This window comes from Sminthopsis crassicaudata, chromosome 5 (assembly GCF_048593235.1).
Source record: "Sminthopsis crassicaudata isolate SCR6 chromosome 5, ASM4859323v1, whole genome shotgun sequence".
NCBI lineage: Eukaryota > Metazoa > Chordata > Mammalia > Dasyuromorphia > Dasyuridae > Sminthopsis > Sminthopsis crassicaudata.
The window spans coordinates 186,782,262-186,799,669 of NC_133621.1; the positions used below are offsets into that span (position 1 = coordinate 186,782,262).

General features: G+C 36.9%; 1 protein-coding gene across 1 annotated transcript in view; it reads right to left on the reverse strand.

Annotated features, from left to right (window-relative positions):
• Positions 1–17,408, reverse strand: part of VWF (von Willebrand factor) — a 203,412-nt gene that overhangs the window by 23,165 nt on the left and 162,839 nt on the right. The window contains exons 41-44 of the mRNA XM_074269040.1: positions 16,809–16,913; positions 12,747–12,952; positions 8,299–8,448; positions 1,814–1,924 (exon numbers count right to left, since the gene is read on the reverse strand). Of these exons, the coding sequence (XP_074125141.1) occupies positions 1,814–1,924; positions 8,299–8,448; positions 12,747–12,952; positions 16,809–16,913 (572 nt within the window). The remainder of the gene's footprint in view (positions 1–1,813; positions 1,925–8,298; positions 8,449–12,746; positions 12,953–16,808; positions 16,914–17,408) is intronic.

A 17,408-nucleotide genomic window follows, 5' to 3' on the forward strand; every position in this document is an offset into this window, starting at 1 on the left:
AATTAGGAGAGCAATGGATAATTTACCTATCAGATCTTTGGAGAAGGGAGGAATTTGTGACAAAAGAAGAACTAGAGAACATTGTGAAAATCAAAATGGACAATGTTGATTACATTTCATTTAAAAGTTTTTGTACAAACAAAACCAACAGAAACAAGATTAAAAGGGAAGTATAAAGCTGGGAAAAAATCTTTACAGTCAGTGTTCTGATAAAGGTCTCATTTCTAAAATAAATAAAGAATTGTGTCAAATTTATAAGAATACAAGTCATTCTCCCATTGATAAATGGTATACATGTGTATGTACAGAACTTTCAGATGATGACATTAAAGCCATCTATAGTTATATGAAACAAAATAGTTTAAATCACTTTTGATTAGAGAAATGCACATTAAAAACAACTCTGAAGTACTACTTCATACCTCTCAGATTGGCTAAGATGACAGGAAAAGATAATGATAAATGTTGAGGAGATGTAGAAAAATTGGGAAACTAATGCATTGTTGGTATACTTGTGAAATTATCTAAACATTCTGGAAGGCAACTTGGGACTATATACAAAGAGTAATAAAACTGTGCATGCCTTTTGACCCAGCAGTGCCATTATTGGGTTTGTATCCCAAGGAAATCATAAAAGAGAGGAAAAGGACCCACATGCAAAAAATGTTTGGAGCAACTCTTTTTGTGATAGCAAAAATTGGAAAATGAGTAGATGCCCATCAATTGGGGGATGGTTAAACAAGTTGTGATATATAAAGATAATGGAATATTGATGTTCTATAAAAATGATGAATCAGCTGATTTTAGAAAGACCTAGAAAAATTTACATGAACTGATGCTGAGCAAAACAAGCAGAACGAGGAATACATTATACCCAATAACAGCAAGAATGTGCAATGATCAACTATGAAAGACGTGGTTCTTCTCAGTGGGTCAGTGATTCAAAGGAATCCTAAGACACTTTGGACAGAAAATGCCATCTGCGTCCAGAAAAAGAACTAAGGAGATTGAATGTAAATCAACACATGCTATGTTCGCTTCTTTTTTCTGTTTTTTTTTCTCTCTTTCATGGTTTTTCCCTTTTGCTCTAATTTTTCTTTCCCAACATGATTCATAAAGCAATGTATTATAGGAACAAATTTACTAGAAATTTTTTTAATTTTTTAAAAAAGTAATCACTTATCATTCTGCCTCTTCTCAGCCATCACTCAGGTAAACTCATTTCAAACACCCCTATGGCCAGAGAAAAGGGTACTATTATTATCATTATTGTAATTTCCAGAAATATAGGGGCTAAGGATTGAATGGGGAAAGAAGGGGAGAATGGGGAGGTATAATCCAGACAGAAATATCTAAACCAAAGAGGTCCTTAACTTTTCTGTGTGCCATGGATTGCTTTTGGCAGCCTATTGAAGCCTATGAATGCCTTCTCAGAATAACATTTTTAAATGAAGAAAATAAAATTCATATAGTTATAAAGGGAACCAACATTTTAATAAATATATCAAAAAGAATTTTAAGTTCACAGACCCCAGGCAAGATCTAGATTCTTCCTGCAACCACAGTTTATCTGCACCTCCCTCAAATCCTATATCTTCATATCTTCATTCCATTGGTTTCCGAGTTCCAACTTCATCTCACATGCAAACTACTGGGAGAGGACATAAGGCAAATGACTGTTTTCTTCTTTCAAGAGGAGCCCTGGTAATTGTACCAGGTATAAAAAAAAGGAAGAGGAAGAAAGTGTACTTGTCCCCAATCCCATCCCTATATTTTCAAACATACTCAAAGGCATGTTGACCTCAAGACTTACATTCTGCCAATGAATCTCTGAGTCTCCCCGGAAAAAGCCACCTTCTACCTCACAGGCTGATGGTAAGCATCTCCCACAGCATTCACCTTCCTGAGAGACATAGGTAAAACCCTAGAAGGAAGGAAAAGGGAGATGTTAATAAGAGGAACAAAAATAGCAATATGATATTCTCATCAATCAGCAAGCTCATTAAATGCCTGCCATATGTCAAGTACTTTAATAGGTGTTGGGAAGACAAAGACAAAAGTGAAATACTCAAGAAGCTTACATTCTATCTGGCAAAACAATATGTGACCATACAGATAGTTTCAAAATATATACAATATAAGTGCTTTTGACTTATGCTCAATTCTAGAAGGTGAGAGGATTTCAGAGAAAATCCTGGCTTGACAATAATCATCATTATCATTAATATTACCTGCCTAGCTTGGACTATATAACCTCCAACTTCCTATTCAAGTCTAAGTCACAAGAGTTTCTTCATTTCCCTCCCATTCCACTGAATTTGTCTTAATTAACTTTTTATATTATCTTCACATTGTGAATTACAAAGTTAATTTAAGAATGATTCAGTCATAATGCTGCTTATTCCATTTAGTGTGACTAGCCCTCAATTAACCCAAGTGCCAAAATCTCTAGTTACAGGTCTGCCTTGCTATTTCTCAAATATATTGTTTTACATTAAGTCTCTTAGCTATCCCTATTCACCATTATTTAGAATGTCAGACCTTTTTTTTTTTCTTTTTCTTTTTCCTTATTCAAATCAAGCACGTTCTTTCATCTCATCTCAACTATGGTCTATTTCTTGAAGCTTTTTTCTGATCACATGAACCCATTGCATTATCTTCCTCCTAGTAGTTCCCAAAACACTCAAAGTCAACACCAGTGACTTAGTATCTGTTATATAATCCCTTGGATTTCTGGTTAATCTTTTATCTAATAGACTGTAACCTCTCTAAGGGTAAGGACCTTGTCCCATACTCTCTGTATCCTCTCTCAATATTTAGCACTGGGATTTTTTTTTTACATTAAGTTCTTAGTTCATATCTCTTGATATGAACAAATAGAGAAAATATACAGACATCTAAACCCCCCCCCAAAAAAAACTAATGAATTATGGGTAATTACTTTCACTCTATGCAAAGCTTTAAGTGGGGGCTATTAAATGAAGAGGACTTTCTGGAATTTTACATTCAGATAGGATGATTTGACTGAGGGAACATCATAGAATCTAGAACTGGAAGGAAACTCAAAAGTCACTTAATCTATGCTCTGTAAGAAATGACCAGCAGGAGGAATACAGAGAGGCTTGGAGAGACTTAAATCAACTGTTGCTGAGTGAAATGAGCAGAACCAGAAGATCACTATACACTTCAACAACAATACTGTATGAGGATGTATTCTGATGGAAGTGGAAATCTTCAACATAAAGAAGATCCAACTCACTTCCAGTTTATCAATGATGGACAGAAGAATGTAAATTGTTAGCACTACTGTCTATCTACCCAGGTTACTTATACCTTCGGAAGCTAATAATTAATGTGCAACAAGAAAATGGTATTTACACACATATATTGTATCTAGGTTATACTGTAACACATGTAAAATGTATGGGATTACCTGCCATCGGGGAGGAGGGAGTGGAGGGAGGGAGGGGATAATTTGGAAAAATGAACAAAAAAATAAAAAAATATTAAAAAGTCACTTAATCTATATGAAATATGCTTAATAACAACTTTTCTACTCTCTACTTGTAAAGAATCCCAAAGATAGGAAATTCACTACTTTATTTCACTTTGGGACCAAAAAAACTCCAATTATTAGGATTCACTCATCCCTAGAACTTCTACCCATGTTTCCTAAATCCTATCTCCTTTTGTTCCTGACTCAGCGCTGACTTTTAGTCAAAACTCAACTTGGGGGAAAAAAAACTCAACTCCAGCAACACCTTCAATATGCCGTCTTTTCTGATCCTTCCAGGTTTTAGAGTCTCTGCCCTAAAATTACTATGGATTTCCTTTCTATATATTGTATATTTGTTTATCATGACCCCCCACTTCTACCCTTAATTGTATGTAAATCCCTAGAACATAGGGATTATTGGGGTTTTGTTTTTTCAATCATAGCTCCTAACTATGAGACCAATCACAGCAAGTATTCTACATGTTAAGTCTTCACATTTAAAAGTCTTAAAAGAGTATCATGTCTCTCCAGGTTTTCTCTTCCAAAGAATTAAATGCCCTAGTTCCTTCAGCTAGGCAATTGCATTCCCCTTCAATTATTTTGTGCAATGTGAGGAGCTGAACCTGAGACTGGGGTTGAAATATTAAGGAAGCTCTCAGTGCTACCTTTCATAAGGGCATGGCTTAGGGCAACTTGAGAAAACATTAACTGAATCTCTTCCTTCAGAGATCCAGGCTGTTTAGAGTTGTTCAGAGCCTATTCTTCTTTGAGATCCCAGTAGCCTGTCCTTATTAGTGCCACATTTAGAGTACCCCCTCTCAAAAATACCAAATGCATGGGGATCCAAGATTCCTGGATTTTACTCCCATTTATTCTATTTAGTTCTGCAATCTCCATGTGATAGAGATAGCCCAGCTCCACCATATCCCACCTAAGCACAGGCTAGGGGGAACCAAACATTTGTCCATTTGCCCATGAGATAATAGCATTTTCCAAAGTGAGCAACCCTCACTAGTGGCCTAGGATCATGGACATTTGTCTGGTATAGCTTCTCCTACACCTTTCTCCATTTCATGAACTCTACCATACAACTATACTCCCCATTTGATGTCCTCTAAAATAGGACATTCCATCTCCCTTTATTCCCATCTTAGCTTTTAGAATTTTTCAAAACTGAACTCAGGTGGCATCTATATGAAGTCTCTTCTGATCCTCCCAGTTCTAGAGACTCTACTTTTAAATTACTTTGGATCCTTTCTATATATCGTTTATCTGCTTATTGTGACCCACTTCTACCCCTAATGTAAATCCCTAGAGTATAGAGATTATTTGTTTTTTTTTTAATCTTTGCAATCCTAATGCATAGCACAGTGCCACCAACTTAATAGGTGACTGATAAATACTTGTTGGTTGAATTATTGATCAGCCTGTTATATCCAGATTGTTCAGTCCTGATGAGGGGATGTACTCTGGTATGTTCCTCTGAAAGTATGAATGATAAAAATCCTAGATCTGAAAGGAATCTAATCCAACCCTCTCCATTTACCATTGAGGAAACTAAGGTCCATGGGAGTGAGATAGGAGGGTTAAGCAAACTGCTCAAGGTCACAGAGGCCATAAGATAAGACACAAAATGTGAAGCCAGGTGCTCTGCCGCCATGCTGTTTTTTGGCTGAACCATATTGTCTCAGTTACTTAAGCAATGACGTCTTTGTCTATGTCAGAAGCCATTGAAGAAGGACCCAGAGCTGTTCCTGGTCTCAGAGCAAAGTCCTCACTAGGGAACGAGCAGTCACAGATGTTCAGAAGCACGTATATGCAGGATACATTCTATTCTCCCAATACTCTCCCAGCCTTGGGACTCTCTGATAAATTGCCCATTATCCTTCACATTAATGGGCCACTCTCTGGAGGAGCTCCTACACTCAGGAGGCCTTATTGAACTTCACGGCATCTCCTTGGGACTGATGATCAACCTCACTCTTGCCATATGAGAAAAGAAGGAAGAGAGAGGGACCATCATTTACCACATGCAGGAAACCTTGACTTTTTTGGAGCTTTGGCATCAGATCACATAGGACAGGAAGGAAAGTGGGCACTCAGCTGGTTTAGTCCCTTCCTTTCACAAGTACGGATTGGATGAAATAACTCATCTTCACCTTAGAGAATTTACCAAAAGAACTTAACACAGATGCTCTCCAAGGCATTGAACAAAGTACAAGGACAGCTTTGTTGGGCTAATTGCAAGAATTCACCCTTGTCAGGCCCTTTTTTCCTCTCCCCAAACCGAGGCCCCATTGAGAGAAAATTGTTATCACCAGGCTCCTTACTCTTATCATTATTATTATTATTATTATTATTATTATTATTATTATTATTATTATTATTATTATCTTTTATAAAACCAACATAATGTATATATTATTCCCGTTAATGCTCTGTTCTCATAGCATTATTATAAAATGTTGTAAAATAAGATATTTTATTTAATTAAAAAGAACTGAAACTACTACTTTCCTACTAGTTTCTCTTCCATGTTTCCAAATCACTTAGATTCAATTCAGAGAAGAATCTCTCCAATATTGACTTAAGGGCTTCAGGACCAGAAGATCACCTTGTATTCTCATCAATCATCAAGAACATCAAGCACCTACTATGTGCCAGATGCCATTTCAGGTACTAGAAAAAAAGTCAAATATTTAATAATCTCTGATTTCAAAGTGTTAGAGACTGGAGGGGATGGAACAATGAATAGGACCTATGATAGAAAAAGCATCTGGAATAGAAAGGGAAAGGGAGTATTCCCATAGTTTTCCATTCTTTCCATTTCTTTGTTTCACCTGCTTTCCATTTCATTTGAACTAGTAGAGGTTCATACTTAAACTTCAATATTTCAGCAGATCCATGATTTCAGAGGAGTAAATTATATCACTACTGACACACATTTCTTAACAAGCAATTCCCATGAACTACCATGGCTAAAAATTGTTGTCACCTGATAGACATTTTGATACCTGTTGGGCATCTTTATCTGAATGTACATTGAATATCTTAAACTTAACATGTCCAAAATCAAATTCATTATCTTTCCTTCCAAATTCTTCCTTCTTCCTAAAATTCCCATTTCTGTTGTAAATAGCACCATCAACTATGCCCAAAAGGCTATAAAATTGTGCATTTCTTTGCTCTAGCAATATGACTACTGGGTCTGTATTCCAAGGAGATTATAAAAAGGGAAAAGGATCCATATAATATAAATATTTGTAGCAGCTCTTTTTGTGGAAGCAAGGAATCAAAAATTGAAGTGATGCCCATTGACTGGGAAATGGCCAAACAAGATGTAGTATATGTAGTATATGAACATAATGAAATGCTAATATTCTATAATAAATAATGAGCAGCAGATTTCAGAAAAGCCTGGAAAGGCTTATATGAATTGATGCTGAGTAATATGAGAAAAACATAGGTATCTTCCTTAACTCATCACTCTCTCTCTTTTCCACTCCCTATATTCAATCTGTTGCCAAGGCCTGTTAGTTTTACCTTCACAACATCTTTCATATAGCATAAGGATGTAGTAGGCACTTTATTTATTTTCATTAATTTGTTTATTTATTAATTGATGGTTTCCTCTTATTTTGTATAGTCCAGTCTCCAGACAATAATCTATTATTTAGCCTGCCCTGGAAGTATCTTCAGCCTAACAAGATCTGCCAAATATTCCCCTAAAGCAGCTTTTGAGAACTTAGAGTCACAGCATCATGAGCAATCAGAGAAGAATTTTTGTTCATGTGGAATCCCATAACTGATTCAAAATTTGAAGAGGGATTTAACTAATGCTCAATATGATGAGAGGATGGCCCAATATTTCTTTCCCAACGCAGTTATTTTTTACCCAGCTACTGTCCATATTCCAGTCTTAACCCTTGCTCCACAAGCATTCTATGTCTCTCTCCCTCTGTCAAGCATGTCATGTTATGCTTCTAATGATTGCTAAAGAATAATGGTTGTCAGGAGATCATTATATACTTCAACAACAATACTGTATGATGATCAATGCTGATGGACGTGGCTCTCTTCAACAATGAAATGAACCAAATAAGTTCCAATAGAGCAGTAATGAATTGAACCAGCTACACCCAGCGAAAGAACTCTGGGAGATGACTATGAACCACTACATAGAATTTCCAATCCCTCTATTTTTGTCCGCCTGCATTTTGGATTTCCTTCACAGGATAATTGTACACTATTTCAAAGTCCGATTCTTTTTGTACAGCAAAACAACTGTTTGGTCATGTATACATATATTGTATTTAATTTATACTCTAACATATTTATTAACATGTATTGGTCGACCTGCCATCTGGTGGGGGAGAAGGAGGGGAAGAATTGGAACAAATGGTTTGGCAATTGTCAATGTTGTAAAATTATCCATGCAAATATCTGGTAAATAAAAACTATTATTAATAAAACAAAACAAAACAAAGTAACGAGAGCAACAATAACAACCACAGTAATAATAGCTGCCTGTCGCTTGATGTCCTACCACATTCTTAGTCAGCAAACAAACTTAGAAATGATCACAGGACTGGGTGAGGCACTAAAGTGATCCAGACATTTTAGAAGTATTTTCAACAAAATAAAGGAGTTTCTAAAAAAAAAAAAAAAAAGAATAATGGTTCTTAAAAAGATGCTAAACAGAGAAAATATGGATTTCAATTCAGGGACCCCCTTCTTCGAGTCTTCTCTTTATAAAAGTCTACCGCCCCAGCTCAGGAATGCCCACCTGGCACCCTCCTTACCAGTTGGCAACTCTCCTCACAGGGCTTGTCAGAGCACTCAGCCACATGCAGGCCCACAACAGCATCCTCCATGTCAGTACAGGTGCAAGTTTTGCAGCCTTCTTCCCAGAACTGCCCCACAGGATAGACAGTACCATGGTGCACACAAACCTGGAGACATAAGTTTTCATCTTGTTTATATCTAGAATGAACTACAGGCAAGGTGAAGCATCTTCAATCAATCATACTAGCTACATTTCAGAGCCAGTTTGTTGAGAGTTTGCAGAGGAGACTATTGCCCTTTCTGCATCTCCCAACTCTACCCCTAAAAAGAACACATTAGTACTCCTATAGAGCAGCAGGCTCTGTGGGGTACATATACTCTGGTTGGTAGTCTTTCTAGAAAAAGGCAATCATGTCAAAGTTCCTGCCCTCAAGTTGCTTAGAATGTAGCAAGGGAAATGACATATGAATGTGAACCAAATAGGAAAAAAATCATTTATTCCTTTGGATGTGGTCAGACCACATCTATAGTATTGTGTTCAATTCTAGGTTCTACAGTTTGGGAAGGATGTCAATAAATTGGAAAGTATCCAAAAGAAGACTGATAAACTGATACATAAACTGATGCTAAGCAAAACAAGGAGAACCAAGAATACATTGTACACAGTAACAGCAAGAATATGGAAAGATGAATTATGAAAGACTTGATTTTTCCCAGTAGTTCAGTGATCCAAGGCAATCCCAATAAACTTTGCATAGAAAATGCTATCTACATCCAAAAAAAAGAACTATGGATATTGAATATAAATCAATACATGCTATGTCCACTTCTTTTTTCTGTCATTTTTTTTCTCTCCCATGGTTTTTCCCTTTTGTTCTGATTTTTCTTTCCCAACATGATTCATAAAACAAAGTATTTTAAACAAACAAGTAAAATTTTGAAAAGAAGAAGTCAGTTAAGGTACAAAGAGTCTTGATTCTCTGTCATATGAAGATTAATTTGAAGTATGAAGAAATGATTAGACTAGGAAAGATGTAAAGATGTAACATCTTTTCAAATATTTTTATCACTCAGTAACCAACATTATGAAGATGATCCTCTCTGAACTTGACTTAGCTGGTCCTCAGATAACACACATACACACACACACAGAGTCATATGGGACCTGGTGGCCCCTAGGGGACACAATCAGGAGCAATGCATGAAAACTTCAAGGAGGCAAAAACCAACCTGATGTCAGGAAAACTTCCTAACAATTAGAGTATATCAAAAGGAAAAGAAGGAAAAAGAGGAAGAAGGAAAGAAAAAAGAAAAAGAAGGAAAAGGAGGAAGAGGAGGAGGAGGAGGAGGAGGAAGAGGAGGAGGGGAAGGAGAAGGAGGAGGAGAAGGAGGAGGAGGAGAAGGAGGAGGAGGAGGAGGAGGAGGAGGAGGAGGAGGAGGAGGAGGAGGAGGAGGAGGAGGAGGAGGAGGAGGAGGAGGAGGAGAAGGAGAAGGAGAAGGAGGAGGAGAAGGAGAAGGAGAAGGAGAAGGAGAAGGAGAAGGAGAAGGAGAAGAAGAAGGAGAAGGAGAAGAAGAAGAAGAAGAAGGAGAAGAAGAAGAAGAAGAAGAAGAAGAAGAAGAAGAAGAAGAAGAAGAAGAAGAAGAAGAAGAAGAAGAAGAAGAAGAAGAAGAAGAAGAAGAAGAAGAAGAAGAAGAAGAAGAAGAAGAAGAAGAAGAAGAAGGTCCTTTACCTTAAATTATTGTGTGGCCATGAATAAGTCACTTAATCTCTCTGAGCCTCAGCATCCTCATCTATAAAATGATTAAATAATACTCACAATTATACCTCATCAACATTCCATTTATAAAATAAGAGAGTTAGACTTGGAAGTATCTAAGGTCCCTCCCAAATCTAATAGAACTCTAGTCCTATTGTCCAGGTTTTGATGCTGAGAACATACTCAGAACTTGATCTTCTTTTAAGAGACCTTGCTAAATCTGGCTCCTGCTTCTTCAAAACACCTTCTCCTATTCCTTGGATTAGGGAAGTATTCCAGAGATTCATCATTTTGCCTCCAAAAGGATCACTTACATCAGACAATTAGATATCTGTTTTATACTGCAAGGATAAGAAAGGCTTGATGATTTTCAACACATATTCCCATATTCTCTGGGTCAGGCCAAATCAAATATGATAACATACATAAAGCACTTTTCAATTTTTACAATGCTACATAAATTAAATTACTATTATGTTTGTCCAAAAGAAGAGCATGGGGGAAGGACTCCCATTCTGGTGGAAAGTCCATCTCAGATTCTTTAAATTTCATTCTAGTCTTTCTATAATTCTTTTTTTTTTTTTTTTTACCAGAAAAGAAACATTTGAAGGCGTAGAATGGGGAAAAGCAACTGGGTCACTTGCCTGTAACTTCCTAATGCCCTTTCATCTTACTTAATACCTCTGAAGTCTGTAACCCCCATTGGTTGCAAGCATGCAGTTATTCTATAATTGATTCTGCAGTTATAGAATATTGCTCAGTCACTTTCAATTTTGTTTCACTCTTTGTGACCCCATTTGAAGTTTTCTTGGCAAAGATACTGGAGTGGTTTGCCATTTCCTTCTCCAGCTTATTTTAGAAATGAGGAAACTGAGATAAATAGGGTTAAGTGATTTACCCAGGGTCATACAGCCACTGTTTCTGAGGTCAAATTTGAACTCAGTTCCTCCTAACTGCATGCACCTAGTGAGCTAAGTCAACCCAATCCAATTCTGGACAGCTGCCATTATCAGGAAATCCTTCATGCTACTGAGGTTAAAATCTCTTTTCCCATAATTTCTGTACATTAGCCCTTCTAGTCACGCCAAATGAGCTCACTTTCTCTTCCACAAGATGATCATTAAAATATTTGAAGACAGCTATCTTGTCTTTCTTAGGGATGCTGTGTCAAAAACTAGATTATGCTAGCAAAGGAAAAATCTATATAACTATTAAAACTGTTCAATCATCAGATACAGTAATCCTCCATTAGAATATGCCCAAATATTTGAAGAAGATGAGGAAAGGGAAAGGGCAGAGGGGAAAAAAGGGAAGTTTTTACAACTGTTTAATCCCATCTCCTACTTGCCATACCAAAAAAGACAATATTTCCTAACTCTGATTCTCAATATTTCCATCTATAAGAGAGTTAAACTAGATATCTGAGGTCCTTCCCAAATCTAGAATTCTAATCCCTCTTTTCTCCAGTCTTCAATGCTGGGAACATATTCAGACCTTGCTCTTCTCTTAAGAGACCTTGCTAAATCTTGCTCTTGTTTCTTCAAAACTTATTCCCACATTTCTTAGGCCAGAATATTCCAGAGAATTCATTATTCTGCCTCCAGAAGAATCATATATCCAAAGCAACCAGATGCTTTTTTTTACTGGAAAAATAGCATGAATTTGATGTTCTCTCAGATCCTTTCCAACTTTAGAATTTTATACTTTCCTTCCTAAGGAGGGAAAGATATGTCCCAGACTTCTTCAATCAGCTATCAGGATTTATTCCCTAAAAATCCAAAAGTTTGCTAGATTTTTGGCCCAAGATTGTGTGACTCTCAGTTCTTTCTATTTCAGTTTCCTTCAAGTTTTTCCTTCACCATGAAGCCTTTTTTCTGGATTCCAGCCAATACAATATTTTTCCTTCCTGACTTTTCACACACTTAATGCCAGCATCATGTGTGTGTTGGATGACTTAATTCAGTTTAGTCTGGTCAAGTCAGCAAATATTTATTAAGTGCTACTAATATTTATTAAGTGCTAGGCATTGTGTTAAGCACTGGGGATATATTGAAGAGCAAAAACAATACCTGCCCCCAATAAGCTTCCAATCAAATGGGGGTGGCAATCCCCAAACAACTATGTACAAAGAAGATGTAAACAGGATAAATTAGAGATCATCTCAGAGGGAAGGCACTAGCACTAAGGGGAAATAACAACCAAAAAAAAATTTTATCATTTATTGTCTATTTTGCCTTAGATTATGAAGGTTATAAGCTAATTGTTCATAAGTTTATAAGTTAAGCATTTCCTAAGCAATAGAGACAATATCTAAGTTCTCCTTCTCTATGTCTCCCATAGGAGAATGCTTTGAACATGGTAGGCTAACTAACATGTAACTCAATAATTACCAGATGGATGAATAAATGAATTGTTTTCTAATTGGTTCTTGTGCTTGCCTCTTCAACTAGGCTTTAATTTCCTTAAGGATAGGAACCCTTTCTTCAATGTATTTACATTATGTCTCCTGCAACAACCTTAGAAGTACTAAGCATAGAGTAAATATTCAGGAGAGGGAAATCTGATAGATTCAACTGAATTTCTGTTTAAGGCAGGGGCAGAACTCAGAGATCCTGAATATATGTTTATCCTCAATTAGGAGACCAAGGAATCATATTAGGGAAGACAGATTCTTAATATTAGCAACCCAGAAGCTGCAGACTCCTTACCTTGTCAGGGATGCAGGTGGTACTGATACAACCACAATCATTAGTGATAGAGGAAGACAGGTAACCCAGAGGGCAGCTCACGGTGGAATTGAAACAGCTACAAACACATTCATACTCAGTGCAGCATTTTGTCTTCCGGGCAGTCAGTGTTCGGTGTGGAGGGCATGAAGGGATAGGCTCGTTTTTACACTCCTCTTCCTTGCAGGCTAAAAGGATGGATAAACACACGGGAAATGCCACTGGGCTCACCCTCTACTGAGAATGTCACCCAAGGACAGTTGGAAATGTGATGATAAAGTAAAATCCAAGCAGTGAGTTTGCTCAGAATATTAAAAAGGTGATATATAGATTATATATAATTATATATATATATATATATATATATATATATATATATATATATATATATATATTTATATCATAGATCCCTCCAATTCAGAATCTGAAAGAAATTAAATAGAACCTAAAAGAAATTAAATTTCAGGGAAATAAGGATTAGTTAAAGTTGAAAACATAACATTGTCCTCTTTCTAAACCCCAATAACATCTTATCTTTTAAAAATTACTGAGGTTTAGTAACATTACATGAACATCTATGACTTTAGAAGGACTCAGCACAATACATCCTCGAGAATTACTTTCAGGATCACCAGTTATTTGAATCTTCCAACCTGCTTGCATTAAGTGATATGGATCTTATTCAGAGAGCTATATTTGCACCTCCATGTTACTAATTCCTTTTCCCTTCTTTTATTCCTTCTTCCTTCTTTCACACCTCCCATAATCTATATAACTAGTTAATCCCCATCCTCAGGCCCATCAAATTCAAAATCTCTTGACAAATATCAACTTTGTATCCCATGCCCTGTGTCTACCTTTGAAACAAAATATTCTCTTCTCCCACCATCCAAACACAGATTCTTCAATAAAAGCAATATGTGCATTAGCAGAGCATGGATTCTTCTTGATTTGAGATTTCTATTCCCTACAGATTTCATTTTCTTCTCATCCTGTGTCTAAATGACGCTTCTAGATGCTATTTCCAGAGAAAGAACTGATAAATAGAAGTGTGTATAGAATGATTTTACATGTATACAATCTGTGTCTGAATGATAGCCATATAGGGTTGGATAGGGGAAGGAAGAAAAAAGGAAAATGATTTTACAAAATAACTTTATATTAAGAAGGAATAGCAAGCTATACATAATAAATTAGCAGTCATGTGCTTATTATACTATGTTATGTAAATGATTATTTTATTTCTTAAATTTAAAAAATAATTTAAAAAACAATGTTTCTAATCCATAGAAACTGTCTCTGTAAATTCTCACAACAGAAAGGAAATTAATTCTTTATATTGTGTCTTATATTTTATTTTATTCTACAATCAAATTCTATATTCTATGTAATAAGCTTGGGCATCTTCTCTGTTTCTGAGTAAAGCAGATCACATGTGCTAAAGCTCAGCCTCCCCCTCTCTGAAGAGAGATATCAAGGATACAGTTGCTGCTAGTTAAAGAAAACATGTTCTTGATACTCTCATAAAACATTGTCTCAGCATTTCCTGCAAGGTTTGTGGGGCATCCCTGAGAAGATAGGAGTACCTGACCTTATCTCATCTTTAACTATTAAGGCAGTCTTATCTAATTTCCCAGTCGCCAGTAAACTTGCCCTCACCAGTAACCTCAGCAAGCAACTAGGACTCATAAAATTCACAAAAGCATTTCTTAGACATAGAGAAATGGTCAGCATTCCACTGGGCCTGGGACTACTTTCTTTGATTTTAACCAATAATCTCTCTTTTGTAAAGCTGTTGATTGTTGTTCTGTTCTTTGTTCTCTATGCATATAAAAGTGTATTGCACTCTCAATTCTCTTGGCCTGAGACAGGGCTATTAGATATTTTTATTATCAGGTTGCACACTCTTATTAACAAATGATATTTTGCTAGGAGAACTGTCTCAGTTTACCTTTTTGTTAAATTTCATTTGCTACAGTAGATTTATCTGGGAGACAGAGAAAGAAGATAAAGGGGGCCAAGTAATTTTTTTTAGAGGAGAGAGAATAATTTATCAGACCCTTGCATGGGAGCAGAGCAGTCCATCATGTGACTGCAAAGTGGATTACATATGCCCCCTTTGTCTGACTTTCCTTTGGAAGGCAGTGTGATGCAGTGGAAGGAAATTCAGATCCTGTAGAGGGTGACTTAATCTTGGTCTCAGTTTCCTCACTTGTAAAATGAAGAGTTTGGATAAAATGGTCTCTACAATTATTTCCAGCTCTAAATTATCCTCCTGTGGTCCTGTTAACCTCTAAAAGATCGCATTCTAGCCAGCTGTCTTCAAAGACTTCTATCTATACAGACAATAATTTTGCTCAAGGGTTTGGGCGCAGATACTTCCAGGAATAAGAATAGAAGAGGAATGTTAAAAAAAAAAAAAAAAAAAAAAAAAAAAAAAAAAAGTTTTTTTCCCTGAGATGAAAGATATTCATTTCCCGGGGGCTGGAGAGAACAAAGCCAGCATAGATTTCATTTCTTATTTTGATGGTCTCCAAAGTAGAGGCCCAGCCCCATGGGGACGGTAACATGACTCCAAAACATATGTGACTAACAAAATACAGGGTGAGAAGTTGGATCACATCCTACTCTACCTTCAATAGCCAGTCTCCTGGATTATTTCCAATGCAACTACATTTACTCACGCTACCTCCTTCCCAAGGTTGTGTGAGCTCCCAAATTTTCCCTTTCTGCTCAGGCTTGAGTCCCTCAGAGCAGTTTTAACCTAACCATGAGTTGAAACACACTCACACCAGCAGCTGAGCCAGTATTGCTGGGAAAACTCCTTCCCTTTCGAATGTAGAACTATACTTTCTAGCTCATCCAGTTACTGCACCAAGAACCCTCACTTGCCTCAGGATGTCCTTGCTGACTCTGGACTCTGGAGCAGTGACCAATAAGTAGTAAGAATGGGAAGTGATGACAGGTAATCCAAATCACTGATCTCATTAGCTTTCTCCTTATTCTGAACCTCTCTGTTATTATCCAAGATATCACCAACCTGCCAGGACTCAAATGCACAACCTCAGCATCATCCTTGACGTCTCACTCTTGCTCACTCACAAATAGAATCAGTTAATAAATCTTATCATTTCTACTTCCCCAGAATCTCCTGTACGACTGTATCCTTGAGATTACAGGTTCTCATAGCTGAGCTTTTGCCTTATTTTGCCCAACGCTATCTTGCGTAGAAGCAGGCATCCACACTACTTTCTAGACATCTCTACATCAAGCCACCACAATGTGTGACCCTCTTATTCTAATTCTTCTTTTGTATATGTCTTTTCCCAATGAAGCGCAAGCTCTTTAAGGACAGGGGCTGTCTTCCTTGCTTGTGTTTTTGTCTCCATCATTTAGCATGACTCTTAGTTCATAGTATATATTCATTAAATGCTCTATCATCTATCTATATATCATTTATTTATTTATCTATCTGTCCATCTATCTATTTATCTATTTACCTATCTATCTATCTATCAATTCATGTGCCTATTATTCTTCTCTTCACTCACATAGTCATCAATCTAGTTCAGGACCTCACTGTCTATTACATGGTCTGTTGCAACAGGTTTCTTATTGGCCTCCCACCTTCAAGTATGGGAACCTCTCTGACACTACCCAGGAATGAAGCTCCCACAGCATTTCTCTGTACAGCCTTGACTGAGTAAGAGTAGTTGTGTCATCAGGAGATAATAGAGGGTGAACAAAGTTCCTAGAACTACACAAAATATCAGAGTTAGCTAGGGTAGGGGGCACACAGACTTCTAGAATAAAATGAACCAAACTTCCAAGAAACAGTTTTTAAGTTTGGACAATTGGCTGCATTTGGCTTCCCAATTTTTAGAATATTCCCTTTAATCTTGAACTTTCTTCCATTCCAGAATATGTTTAGTTTTCCCATAAAAGTTCCCTCCTCTCAACTAGGAATTTCCCTAATTTCTGGCTCAGGCAAACTCTATCTCAACCCATGACCGTCATCATAAAAGACTGACCAAAAAGTCTTACCACAGATATAATTTGGTCTGCATTCCCCTGGATTGGTCAGCACTAATTGAAGACCATCTTCACAGTGAGGCACAGGGGGCAAATCACAGCTCCCTGGGTCACAAACTAAAGCAAAGAGAAAAGAAGAGAGCTAATTAGCAAAAATAGGCTGTCATACCCTTAAAAGACTCTGAACTGACCAGTGGGTTAGCACCAGGTATTCAGTGTAAACCGATCTACACATGTTCATCTAAGATGAACCTTTCCAAGTTCTCAAATAAATTTTCCACACAGGGTCTGGTGACCTTCCTCTAAGCACTTTTGAAATCATGTGGCTTTCAGGACATCTGAACATTTATCTGTCTTACTCTATGTTGGACCCTTTTGTTTTTGTTTTTGTTTTGGGGGGGTTGTTTTTTGTTTTTTGGTCTTTCATTTCTTTGAGGTCATTCTTTATTCAGCTTTTTGTGAGCAGGTTCTATTTACAATGTGGTACAGCTGATTCATATTCACCATCATCTCTCCATTGCCCTGTGATTGATCCCCAACTTCAGTTAAATCATCATATGATTTGTAACCATACAATATCACCAGGAAAATATTGATATTAAAAGGATGATC